General features: G+C 58.5%; 1 protein-coding gene across 1 annotated transcript; it reads left to right on the top strand.

Annotated features, from left to right (window-relative positions):
• The first annotated feature begins 1447 nt into the window (after positions 1–1447).
• Positions 1448–12737, top strand: TSPEAR (thrombospondin type laminin G domain and EAR repeats). Its single transcript, XM_068201199.1, has 12 exons — positions 1448–1556; positions 3860–4080; positions 4153–4391; positions 4525–4615; positions 5023–5179; positions 5553–5684; positions 6936–7168; positions 8446–8632; positions 10300–10529; positions 10617–10804; positions 11364–11465; positions 11748–12737. Exons 1-12 carry the CDS (start codon positions 1463–1465, stop codon positions 11899–11901), a joined length of 2028 nt encoding a protein of 675 aa, XP_068057300.1. The 5' UTR covers positions 1448–1462; the 3' UTR covers positions 11902–12737.
• The last annotated feature ends 349 nt before the right edge of the window (positions 12738–13086 follow it).

The raw sequence follows: 13086 nt of genomic DNA, 5'->3' as shown, positions 1-13086 counted from the left end.
GGTGCCATTCAGGACCCCCACCTACCATTTGGGACCCCCAGGTTTGGTTATGGCTGTGCCACTGGACAACATCCCTAGCATGAGGATGAGGATGAGGATGAGGAGACAGCAGTGCCTCACCTCGTGCAGAGAGGTTAAGCTCTGTTTAAGCGCGATCCGGGTAGAACCCTAATTTGGGGGATGCCCAAAGGGAGGCTGTTAGGAGGGGGAAGCTCCATGCAGCCCTGCTCGGGCTATTGGACAGGCACACAGCCACTCTCCAGGCTCTGAGACAGAGGCACCAATGTTCCGGTGTCTTGGGCTTCATGGGGCTCAGAACAGCTCCTCTTGGGATTTGGGACCAAGGTGTGGGCATGGTGCTGCACTCCACCATGGGTTGCACTCCTTGGGCTGCACTCTCAGTCCCAGCACAGCCGATTTCGGGGTGAGGACAGACTGACAGCAAACATGGCTGCGGGTCCAGCTCTGGCTCTTCCTCGCTGACAAAACCCCCAGTTTGCGACACAGTTTTTGGCGTTTGGTCCTCACCATCCGCTTTCTATTCTAGCGCTCGCCTTGCAGGAAGGCTGTGGGGACGAGGGGGGTGGGAGCCTGTTTCAATTGTTTGGGGAATGGAAGAGACTCGTTCTGCGGCTGGTGGAGCCCAGCGGAGCTCACTGTGTGCAGGGAGCTTTCCCACTGCTGATGCTTCCCTTGGAACAGCAGAACCTGGAGGCTTTCTGAATCGGTGGCATTTTTGTGGCAGGGCTGGGTCTGGTGGCTGGCCCTTGGGATGGAGCCTTGCCTGGGGCATGGGGTGTGCATCACCTGCCTGGGACAATACTGGGGGAGAAATACGCAGGTTTTGGGATCTGGCCGCGGTGGAGTGGTCCAGAGGGGTCAGAGGGTCTCTCATCCAATACAAGCTGAAAACCAATGCATTTAGGGGCAGGAGGGTTCCCACCCAGTTCTCTCTAGGCAGGGGTGAATCTCTCACCTACTCCCACGTGAGCCCAGGAAAATTAATCACCAAAAATGAAAGGAAGCAAAGAAAGCAAGCAAAAAAATAATTATTAAAAAAAAAAATCCCTCCCCAAAGCCGCCTTCCAGAGGGTTGGGCAAAAGATAAAAGCTCTCGGAGGAGCCGGGACTCCTCCTCTCCCACCACCGACCTCTCATTTAAATGTCTGTGTGCAGGCTGCAGCCGGCACTGCCTCGGCGGCCGCCCCGGGAGCCCCCCGCCAGCCCCCCGGCCGTGCCCCCGGGGGCGATGCCCACGCAAAGCATGGGCAGAGAGCCGGGCTTCAGCAGCCTGGCGTGACACGGCCCCGGGGAGGACGGAGCGGAGCCGGGGGCTCCGGGGGATCCCACTGCAGAGCATGCGAGAGCCCCCGGGGCGCTGAGCCGAGCAGCGCCGGCCGGGGCGGGGAGGAGCGGCCAGCGGGGGGGTCCCGGTGGATGGACCCCCCAGGGCAGGCCCCCGATGTCGGCGCCACTGCTGCTCTGGGTCGTTCTGCTCCGCTGGGCCAGCGGCGGGGGCTTCATCCGGGCAGGCAGGACGTGGCAGCACTGCACAGGTAGGAGCGGAGGGCGGCGGGCAGCACCGGGGGCAGGTGTTCACCTGCTGGGAAACCGCTCTGCTCCCGCGGCTGGGATGCTCCCACGCTGCCGGGCAAACCCCAGGAGGTGTGCTCTGCCCCGCGTGGGTCAGCCTCTCGCTGGCAGCCCAGCCCCAGTGTTTCAGTGCTCAGTGTCCACTCAAGTGCACCGAGTGACAATGACGCCTCGGGGGCTGCAGGCTGCCAGCACCCATGGATGGTGGCAGGGTGTGGGGTCATTCCTGTGCCTGCAGCCCCCACAGTGCCAAGGAGGGAGCAACCAGCCCTCTGGGAGCTGTGGGGAGAGCTGTGTCTGTCCCTGTTGCACAGGCGTTGTCCCAGGTTCTGCTGGAGGCACAGGGGAGGGCTGGGGAAGGACTGGAAGAAGGAGAAGAGAGCCGTGAAGTCCCCCTGGAAAGTCCCTCCTGCCCGGACTCTTCTGTGCTCTGACAGGCACAACCCCCACCCTCCCGGCAGCAAAAGTTTCCGTCCCACCGTCCCCGGCCGGGAGCCGGCAGCTCCAGTGTCACTTCCCGAGCCAAAGGGGATCCCCGAGCCCTGCCTCTGCCGTCCCATCCCCACGCCTGTGCTGTGTGGGCAGCGAAGCCTGAGCTCAGTTTTTGGGGCCGCTTGTGCCCAAGTCTGTGTGCTAAGGGCTTGTCCCAGTTTGATGGCAATTGTATTTGCTTTTTGTTACAGCCCAGGTGATGTGAGAAGAAAACCAGGGAGAGATTGGAGAGTTTCTGCCCACTGCGGTACTCCAATCTCTCTGGGAATGTCCCTGCTCTCCCCAAGCAGCCTTGGCTGGAGGGATCCTGGGGGTGCCGAGGGCCCAGCATCATCCTGGGGACCCCAGCACGAGGCCCCCTGGCACCACCTGTGCTGCCCAAGCTGGGCTGGAGCACCCCAGCTGCTCTGCCAGCCTGAGCAGTGATGGATGTGGGAGGCAGATCTTTGGATTTAGGCATTTGGGTTTGGTCTTAGGGCTTGGCCCCTTCCTGGCCCACAACTTCCAGCCCCAGCTGAGCTCTCCCTCATCTCATCCTCACTACCTCAGGGGCAACTGGGGGCTCCTAAACCCCTCTGCAAATCCAAGTCTGAGTTCAGCTTGTACTTTTTGCGGGGAAAAACAGGAACTGGCCGTTGCCCGAGTTACACATTTCTGAAATAAGCAATTCCAGTTAAAACTCCCCCACCAAGACTTTGCTTTAATAACAGCTTAAACCAGCAGTGGGGCGGGCAGGGGGCACACAGAGCTGCCAGGGTGGGAAGGTCCTCACCCATCTCCCTGCTCTGGTCTGGATGGAGCCACATGTGCAGATTCCTCCTTGCTCTGCCCACCTGGAGCTGGGCTGGCAGGCGTGTCTGGAGGAAGCGCTTCCCTTCTCCAGCTGGTTTGGATTCAGACACACAGCCCAACCTCGCTCGCAGCTCCCTCCTTCCCAGCCCTCCCGCTGTGCCCCAGCAGCCCGGATTTATTAGAACAAATTGGAGCTAAAAGCCAGGTCTCAGCGGGGTGGGACGGAATCAGGGATGTTTTAGTGTAGCCAAGTGCTGCTTCATCTCTTGGGCACCATCTCCCTTCTCTGTCAGAAGAGCATTCAAAAATAAAACCAGGAGGGTCCAAGGCCAGGAAGGTCGGAGAAGTCCCCACAGCTGCTCCAGCCCTTCCTGTGCCGAGATGTTGGAGCTGGCAGAGTTCCGTGGGGTGGCACTTTCTGGTTCTCTGTGCTCTCACCGGGCGATGCCCTGGGGCTGGGCACAGCGTTCTCTTCTCTGGGGAGAGGGTAATTATTTATAATGAGTGGTTTTGGTGCCTGCTGGGAGAGTGTGTGTGCGTGTGTGCAATTAGGGCTGGGTTGGGAGAGCCTGAACGGGACTGGAGCTGGGGTGGAGCTGTCCCCACTGCCCTGTGGACAGACATGGGGACGGGTGGCTGCCCTGAGAGCAAGTCTGTGGTACCGGATCCCTGCCTGCTCTCCTGGCTCCGACTGCTGGTGCCAGCAGATCCCGAGGGAGCTGCTGGCAGGTCCCAGCTCCAGTGTCAGCATTCAGAGCTGCATCAGCGAGATGCACACTTGGTGTTCCTGCTGTGGCGATGGAGATGCCAACCTCGTGTCTGAACGGCAAATCTTGCCTCTGGCCCTCGGGGCAGACTCCGGGCAAAGGCCGGCAGGTTACTGCGGCACGCCAGCCCATCCTGCTGCTCAGCCAGCGCCGGGGTACCCCCATCCCACAGCGGGACAGGGCGGGATACATCACTGCGCTGTCTCTTGGCACAGACCTGCGCCCGCTGGACATCCTCTCGGAGGCGGTGCCGGCCGGGGGGCTGGCCCGCGGCATGCGGGTCTTCCAGGTGCAGGGGGTGCGCGGCTTCCAGCTGTCCGCCTCGCGGCCCCGCGCCCTGGGCTTCCCCGCCTCGCGGCTCTTCATCCACTGCGACCGCTTCCCCGAGGAGTTCTCCATCATCGTCACGCTGCGGGCGCTCCGCCGCCCCGCCAAGGTAAGCGCGGCCGGCCGGGCACGGCGCGGCCCCGGCGCGGCCCCGCAGGTGCCAGCCCGTGCCCTCCCGCAGAGGAACGAGTACATCTTCACGGTGATGGTGGAGGAGAGCCCCAGCGTCTTGGTGGGGCTGCGCTACGCCCCCGACAAGCTGCACTTCCTCTTCTGGAGCCAGGAGCGCGCCGGCGGCTGGCAGACCCGCGTCACCTTCGCCAACGTGTCCCTCTCCGACAACCAGTGGCACACGCTCATCCTGGCTGTCTCCGGGCAGTCCTTCTCCTTGACAGTGGACTGCAGCGTCCCCAAGGATGTGTAGGTTGGGGCAGCGCTGGGAGGCTCGGCAGGGTGGGCAGGGTGATGTTCCTCCACCAGCATCTCCTCCGGCCACCAGTAGATGCTGTGAAATTGTCCTCTTCGGTGAAACCTCTTGTCTGCCCATCCCCAGGGTGGTGGAGACACCGTTTCCAGCCTCGCTGTCGGTGAGGAGAGCCAGCTTCTACCTGGGCAACAGGCGGAGGAGGAAAGGCGTGTTCACGGTAGGTGCCCTGTGGTGTGGGTTGTCCCGGGGTGCCCAGGTGGGCTCAGGGCTGCTCGTGGCTGGCTGTGGGATGACCCACAGCCCTCTCTCAGTCCCCTACGCTGGCAGGGCTTGGGCCACACCACAGGAGGCAGAGGTGGCTGTGTGTCCTTCCCATGTGGAGGCGCTGCAAGGCAGCTGCTCCAAGCCCCGTGCCAATGCTCCCCTGACATCAGCTGTTAGATTGCCCCAGCTGGGCATCTGGGGCCTGACAGATAAGCATGAATCTCATGGACACTTCTGCATCCCAGGAGGGCGGGCAACAAGCAGAAGTCAGGCAGGAAATCCAAGGCACGGATTGCCTGCAGTTCCCGTTCTGTGATCTTGTGGGACTTGGTCTCCATCCCTCTGCTCCCACTTTCCCAGGGCTTGCTGAGACAGCTTGTCCTGCTGCCAGGAGCTGATGCCACCTCCCGGATATGCCACGCCGTGAACTTCAAAGTAGCAACGCTCTCTGTCCCCAGTGTCCTCCAGGATGTCCCTGCAAGGCCAGTGAGCAACGAGGTGCTCAAATACCCCTACGGTCAGTGCCCCCACGGCACGGGCTCTGTTGGCCCCCTCCACCTCTGTGAGCCTTTGCATGGGGCTGGGAATAAAGCAGGAGCAGAGGGGAGGAGGATGTTCTCAGCACTCTCTGTTTCTCAATGTGTGTGGTGGGATCCCTGTCCAAAATCTCTCTGAATAGACAGGGTGGCCCTGCCTGGGTCCCTGGGCTGTCAGTGGTCCCACACAGGGTTGCTCCAGTCTGTGGCTTCCCAGATTTGTGCTGGAATTCCATTTTCCCCACTGCCTAATGCCCATCATCAGGATGAGGCCAGGACATTTGTCCCTCCCGCCTCTCTGCTCCTCCACTGTGTGCACTAAGAGGCTCCTGCCTGGCTCCTCTCCATGCCCAGAGGCTGACATGAAGGTGACCCTGGGGGCTCGGCCACGCTGCTCCAAGCAGGAGAAGGCTCAGTTCTGGTTCAACGCCTCCCGGCGAGGGCTGTACCTCTGCAACGGCAGCACCTGGGTCTCCATGCTGGAAGGTATCCCTGGGGAGGTTCTGGCACTCTTGGGGAGAGAAGGAGACCCTTGCAGCAGAGCAGGAGCTGAGATTTGCCCTGGAGACCACTTTGGGATAGGAATCAGCAGCAGTGAGGGGCTGGGGTGTCGCCCTGTCTCTCCTCTGCTTGGCCAGGCTTTGCTTTGCTCTCGGTGCCCATGACGCTTCCAGAGCACCTCTGGATTCAAGTGCCTCTGTGGTCCCTCCACCTTCTCCAAATTATCTGTCCCTCCTGGGAATTTTCTGGGCAGGATGAGCTCCTGACCTGTCTGAGCAGGAGAGCTCACCCCACGGAGAGCCGTGCTCAGGGTGTTGGGGTGCTGCCCCAGTGCTGAAGCATTTGTGGGATGGATAAGGGAAAACAAAGAGACACATCAGCTGCCAGAAATACTGGGGGTGATTGGGAGGGTGGCAGACACAGGTCTCAGTGTCATCCAGGCTCTGGTGGGACACTTTGTAAGGAAAACAGTGGGAGTACCAAGGTGGGAAAGGCAACCAGTGCCTGGGTTGGATGGGTGTTCTTCAATAATGACATGGATTTCATCCACTGGCACTCTCTCACTCACTCCAGGCTGTATTCCCAGGATCCCTGGAGAGGACATGGAGGATGGGATATGTCCCTAACTGAACTGTCCTTCCCTTCCCTTCCCTCCTCTCCCAGAATTTTTCTTCTGATACCACAGGGTGGGTTTGGATGAGCCATTTGTTCCCCACAGCAGCTAGCAGTGACTGGACCCCCATCCTTCCCTGCCTCTGGAAGTCATCAGGATTGGCACAGTGTCCTTGTTTCCCCAAGGAGAGCTCATGCTGGGGTCTTACTGACCTGTGCCCCTTGGTGCCACCAGCACTGCCCCTTCTGCCATTTGTCCCTTCCAGTGCCCATCCATCTGCCATCGGGGCCACTCTGGAGGTTTCTGCTCCAATTTCTGCCATGAATTCCATCTTAGTCTTCCCTAACCTCAAAATCCATGCCATGGGGCTCTTTCCTGCTCCCAGAGGACACAGCTCTGCTCTCTGCTGGGGAACAGCAGGGCTGGATGGGGCTGGATGTGCTGCAGTCAGCCTCTTACCACCCCTTGGTTTGGCCCTTCCCCCCCAGTGGCACCAGGACCTTCATTTGCCCCACTGAGCTCTGCACAGCAGCAGGTGCCACTGAGCCAGCCCTCGTGGGGCCCCTCTCCAGCTAAAACTCACCTGGTTTTAACCTCATCCCTCTTTTTTTCTGGGCTCCCAGTCCAACACAGGCTGGACTACGTGGAGGAATACCAGAACCTGGTGACCAACTCGGAGACAATGGGCATTGAGGTCTTCACCATCCCGAGGGTGGGACTGTTTGCAGCCATGGCCAACCGGCTCACACCCCCGGGATCAGCCATCTACAGGTGGACTGACGGGAAGTTTGTGCACTACCAGAACATCCCCACCTACCAAGCTCAGTCCTGGAAGTATTTCACCATTGGGAAGAAGGTGAGTCTGCCAGGAAGGTGCCCCCATGTTTCAGTACATTAAACTGCAGTTGCCCAACACTGGATTCTCTGGAGCCCGGAGTCTTGGGTGTGGTTTAGAGAGTGTAGGTAACTGCATCTCAGAGATCTGCCGTGGTCTTAAAGAGCCATCAGGGCCTGCAGTTCCCTCTCGAGACCCACTGAGCCCAACCTGCTGCATTTTTAAACTCTCTTGCTTTGAAATTATTCCAGCACTCAGAGCTACCTCTTCTCTCCTGGGCAATCTGCCTTGGGGCTTGAGCAGAGGATTTGCCTGGTTCCTCTCCCTGGGAAGCTACTTATTGCTTTGGAGGAAGCCCAGGAAAGCCATCTGCTGAGAGCCAGCTCTGTGCAGGGCTCCCAGGGAAGCTGGGATTGTTCCCCCTCTGTCGTGACCCATTCTGGCTTTGTCCCCAGGGCGTTTCTCTTCCAACTGAAGCTGTTTCTGGAGATGTCCCAAAGGGGCTCCCTGGACTGGAGCTTGCAGAGAGAGCAGAGCTGGGGATTCACCTTTTGTGGGGGGACAGCCCAGCACAGCCCTGTCCTTGGGGATAGCTACTCCTTGGCTGAACAAAGCTCTGGTCCTGTACAGGCCAGGAGGCAAGAGACAGCCCCACTGACTCCTTCCTCTTTGTGGGCTGTGGCCCTGTGCCTCTTCGTGGCCCAAACTGGGGCATAATCTCTGCTGCTCCGTCTGAAGGACACTGGAGTGGCACAGAGCCAGCAGGACAGAGCTTGGATGTGCTCCCTGCCTTGCACTTGGGCATCTCTGCTGCACCACTCTTGTCTCTTACACTTTCACAGGGGTTTCTTGGTATGGAAAATGTTTTGTCTCAGGGAATTGTTATCATTATTGTCATTGTTAACATTATCATACCTGCCTATTTTGTTTGAACCACCTTTGCTTACAGGAGGGTTTTTCAGCTGAACCTCCCTCCTTCCCCAGTGTATTTCATGTCCAAGCTCCCCATTCCTGGGGCTGGAGGACATGAGTGCAGACATGTCAGCTCTCCCTCTCCTTGTCTAAGAGCTCCTGGCTGCCAGTTGTGCCCCTGCCATGCACAAGGACCCCCACAGGCCACTGGGTCCCTGTCCCCACTTTGTGTTGCTTGGGGACAGCTCAAGGATCCCAGCCAGGGCCATCATGTCCCACACCAGCCACCTCCATCCCTTGCTCTCCATCCCACTTCCCCCTGCATTTTCTTGCCCATGCTCCTTTGAGAGGAGAAAACCAAGCCATCCTGGCTTTTCCTTTTCCAGATCTTCCTGGCAGTGGCGAATTTTGAGCAGAATGAGAGGGGTCAGGAGTTCTCTGTAATATTCAAGTGGAGCCGCAGGAAAGCGAAGTTCATCACGCACCAGCGGATCGCCACGCACAGCGCCAGGGACTGGGAGGCCTTTGTCATCGAGGGAGAGGCTTTCCTCGCTGTGGTCAACCACAGAGAAGGTAGCCAGCCCTCAGTGCTCCCTGCAGGGTGGTGTCTGGGGCCCTGGCAGGTGGAACGGAGTGCAGGGGAGGTGAGCACACAGCTGCCAGCCTGGGGTCCCCCAGGACACCTGAAGCCTTGAGAGGAGAGAAAAGCTTTTGGGGAAGTGGCTGACATAGTCACTCTCTGGGTTTCAGACCGCAGGGGACAAGGACAGGAGTGGGGATGGTGTCTGTGCTGAATCTTTCTGCTTCTTTTCATTTTTATCCCCAATACTACGTGGTGGTAGTACCACGGGTTTGAGCCTTTTGTGAAGCCAGATCCTCGGCCTTGTGGGCACGCAGGAAACTGAGTGAAAGCCAGCTGACATCCCTCCATGGATACTCTTTAGACATGATCCAGCCTCATTCCCCTCCCCAGGGAGTTGTTCTGGGCTGGGATGTGCACCCCTTGGTTGACAGCGCAGCCCTGGCTCTCTGGGATGCTCCCAGCTGGGTTCAGATGATGGCCAGTGGCTCCTTCCCTGCCATCAGGGCTGGCTGAGGCTGGCAGGTTCCCTGGCACCTGTGGGCTGGGCTGGAAAGTCCCCGTGTCACCTGCTGGACTCCATCAGGGCCAGTTTGGATGAGACCTACCCTTGTGGCAGTTTGCCAGTCATGCACATCACACAGGGGCTGAGACCATCATGGCCAAGCCAAACAGGGGATGTTTCCCTTAGAGGGGACTGGAGGTTCAGTCCCTGAGGAGCTGCCACATCCATGTGGCCATTCCCACTCTTCCTGCAGCCTTTCTTCACCCAAGTCCCTGTTGCAATGAGGATTTAAAGCCTGCTGGGTCCCACACAGGCATGAGGTGGAGATGCTTGAGCAGAGCCCAGGAGCTGGATGGAGCATGTGCTTTAGGGTAGGGGGGAAGCCCCAAATGTCAGGAGCTTAGGGATGTAGGCACACAGTTTGTGGTGACTGGGATGAGGCTGGGTCTCATCCCCAGTGGGCACAGCTGTGAGAAGCAGGTGAGCAGCACTGACAGCAGTGAGTCATGGAGTGCCCAGGTGCACTGAGCAACCACCAAGGGAACAGAGGGCACACAGGTGCCGTGCATCAACATGAGGGGATAAAAGGCTGGGCTGAAGAACAAGAAGGACAGAGGCTTGAAGCCCTCTGGAGTGGTGTGAGTCTGTATGAGTTGAAGCTTTCTGAAATTGTGTGGTGATACTCTGTGTATCATGGCTGTCTCAACTGTGACATGTGCTGTGGCATAGGGACACAGCTGGGACTGGCCCTGCTACACAGGGCCACCCTGTGGGACAGCCAGCAGGGCTTGTCCACCCTGGGATGCTGGCAGAGAGCCTCTGGAGTGCTGCTTGTGTGGGGGTAAAGCCCCTGCCTGTCCCTCCTTTGCCAGGGCTGCCACAAAGCTGCTGCTGTGCACTTGGGATAAGCTGTTGGTGTGTTCCATGGGATGGAGGCTGTAGGAATAGAGACACTAGGTGGGGATGGAGGGGGCCTTTAGGTAGGGATGGAGGCTGTAGAATCTCTTTGGCTACTTCTTGGGGAGCATCAGGTTACTTGCAAACAGCCTCATGACCTGCTGGTAAATATTCATGTAACTGAGCCTGTTTTGGGGTCTTGTTTCCTCCACAAAGCAGGAATTGCTTTCCCTCATGGTGCACATCTGTCTCCTCCAGGGAACAACCACAACATAGACAGCGTGATATACAGGTGGAACCCCAGGACAGGGCTGTTTGAAACCAACCAGACCATTCCTACCTCTGGAGCCTACGACTGGGAATTCTTCACCATTGGACCATATTCCTTCCTGGCTGTAGCTAACACATTCAATGGCACGTCCACTAAGATCCACTCACACATCTACATCTGGCTCAGTGGCTCTTTCCAGCTCTTCCAGTCTATCCTGGTAAGGCTTGGACACTGCTCCTCAGTCCCCCCTCTGTGTTTGGGCAGGGCAGCCACATCCATCTTCTCATGGCCTCCTTCTCCACAGACATTTGGTGCAGCTGACTGGGAGGTTTTTCACATTGGGGACAGAGTCTTTCTGGCTGTTGCCAACAGCCACAGCTATGACAGTGGGACACCAGCACCCTCCAACTTCTATGCCATCAACTCCTCCATCTATGAGCTGAACATCACAGCCCAGATGTTTGTTAAATTCCAGGACCTTCTCACCTACAGGTACCTGTGCAAGGAATCAGGGTGCTCCTTGGTCTGTGTCCTCCCCCTGAGCAACCCAAAGGTCTCATAGAATCCCAGAATGGTTTGGGTGGGAAGAGACCTTAAAACCCATCTCATTCCACCCCCTGCCATAGGCAGGGACACCTTCCACTATCCCAGGTTGCTCTAAGCCCCATCCAACCTGGCCTTGGACACTTCCAGGGATGGGATTAGCCACAGCTGCTCTGGGCAACTTGTGCCAGGGCCTCTCCTCTTTCAGTTTAAAACTACACTTGCTTGTTTCCTGGAAGGTTCCTGCAGGCTTCACATTCCTAGGGACTGAGACTGGTGGGCAGGGTGATGGGTGATGGCTCCTTGGCACCAAATCCCAGTGGAAGCTGGTAGAAGGGCCTAGATTTGGGAATAAGGGTGGATTTCTTTCAGGAGTAGCCTGGGAAGAGCAGGGTTTTCTGTGTGTCCTCAGGGTGTCAGAGATTGGAGTGGGGTGGACACACAGTTCCTCCTTCAGCTGGCCACACAGGGGTCATCTCACCTGCCCCTCTGCTCATTTCATCCCCAGTGCCCTGGACTGGGAGTTCTTCTCAGTGGGAGACGACTCTTTCCTGGTGGTAGCGAACTCCTTCGATGGCTTCACCTTCTCCGTTAACAGCATCATCTACAGGTACAGCAGAGGGCAGGAATGGGGCTCGGGGGCTGCTCCCAGCAGGAATGACCCTGCATGGGCACAACCTGGTGCAACTGCCCAGAGAGGATGGGGAGGGTGGTTCCTTGTTTTCAGGAGGAGTGTTCCCTGTTTTCAGGCAGGAATGGGAAGCCCCAGTGAGGGCCATCCCACCCTGAACCACAGCAGGGAGATGGGAGATGGCAGCCCCATGGCTCAGCTTCCCTGCCCTTCCCAGGTGCCCACCTCACGCCCCAGGAGCTAACTGCCTTCCCTGTGCAGGTGGCAAGGCTACGAAGGCTTCGTGGCAGCCCACCACCTCCCCACGGTCGGCTGTAGAGACTGGGAGGCGTTTCACACTGCTGAGGGCTCCTACCTGTTCTACTCCAGCGCCAAGGAGCCGCTTTCCAAGGTGCTCAAGCTGAAAACCACCTGAGGCAGCTGAGACACGCTCAGCTCATCGCCAGGACCAGGACAAGCTGGGCAGCCAGGTGAAGATGGACCACAGAGCCCAGGAATGGCTGCAGCATCAGCTGGGCAGTGGCTGGCTGTACACTCTGCAGGAAGGGAGGAGGAGGAGGAGGGAGCTCCAGGCTCCCTGCCGCCTTGTCCAGGGGTTGTTTCTCCTGGGAAAGCTCTGCCACCATGCTCCAGAGCCATGTCCTACCCAAGGTTCCTGGAGGCCAGGTGCATCCCCTGGCTTACCAGGACCATGATGCTTGGCAATTTCCAGTCCCCAGGAGGGACCCAGAGCTGCTAGTAGCTGTGGCCAAAGCTTGCACAAAGCCAGGGAAGGAAGAGACAGAGCAGAGCACAAGCTGCTGGGATGGGTGCATGGCAGAGGGGAGTAAACGGGAGAAATAGCAGAAAAAAGCGGGTCCAGGCTTAGCTCTGTCTGCCTGGGGCTGTGATGTTCCTGAGGACTATTGCAGCCACTCTTCATGTCACCTTCGTGCCACTGCCACAGGTGCCTGCCCACCCTCCCACTCTGCCATGGCTGGGTTGGGCCTCCCTGAATAAGTGTTGTGTGTGTTGTACAGACCTGTTGGTGTGTTCGAGGGCCAGTGCTGGTCCTTGCTGGTCCATGCACCTTAGCATGGGGTTAGGGACCCCTGAGAAAACCTGCTTTGCTTTTGGACCCAGCCAGCTACCATGGGAATGGGGAAAAACCCAAACCTGCTTCAGGTGAAACTGTGGCCTCTTTCCTTTTCCTCATCTTTGCTGGGGGACTCTTTTGCTTAACCAGAGCTCTAATAAACTGTGTGCACCCAGCCTTTCTCCCACGTGGGTAACCCAGCTGCTCTGCCCATGGCAAAGGCATCCCTTCACCCAGCAAGTCACCCCTGAATGTCCATGGCCATAGGTAGCCCAGTGAGGATGAGGTGGCCCTGAGGACAGGAGTGTGCTGGGGTGAGGGGGTGCCCCTCTGTTCCCCCCACCCAGGACCCACTGCCTCACCTGAATGTCCCAGAGCACCTCTCAGCCTTCCCCAGAGCCAGGTTTCCTGCTGAGCTGGGCCACCCACCCTGGCACTGGGGAGTACTCTGCAGGTGCCAGCCCCATCAAGAAGGGCTGGGGGTCACAGCCTGAGCCTTTGCAGGGTCCAGACCTACAGGGTGAG

This window comes from Anomalospiza imberbis, chromosome 10 (genome assembly GCF_031753505.1).
Source record: "Anomalospiza imberbis isolate Cuckoo-Finch-1a 21T00152 chromosome 10, ASM3175350v1, whole genome shotgun sequence".
Classification (NCBI taxonomy): Eukaryota; Metazoa; Chordata; class Aves; order Passeriformes; family Viduidae; genus Anomalospiza; species Anomalospiza imberbis.
The sequence above is the reverse complement of the archived record's forward strand: the minus strand, read 5'-3'. Positions and strand labels throughout refer to the sequence as shown.

Excerpts from the sequence above, each read along its gene's own strand:
- TSPEAR (XM_068201199.1), top strand. The coding sequence starts at position 1,463 with ATGTCGGCGCCACTGCTGCTCTGGGTCGTTCTGCTCCGCTGGGCCAGC. Across the intron at positions 5,685-6,935 it reads CTGGGTCTCCATGCTGGAAG|TCCAACACAGGCTGGACTAC; the intron begins GTATCCCTGGGG and ends CTGGGCTCCCAG. Across the intron at positions 7,169-8,445 it reads ATTTCACCATTGGGAAGAAG|ATCTTCCTGGCAGTGGCGAA; the intron begins GTGAGTCTGCCA and ends TTCCTTTTCCAG.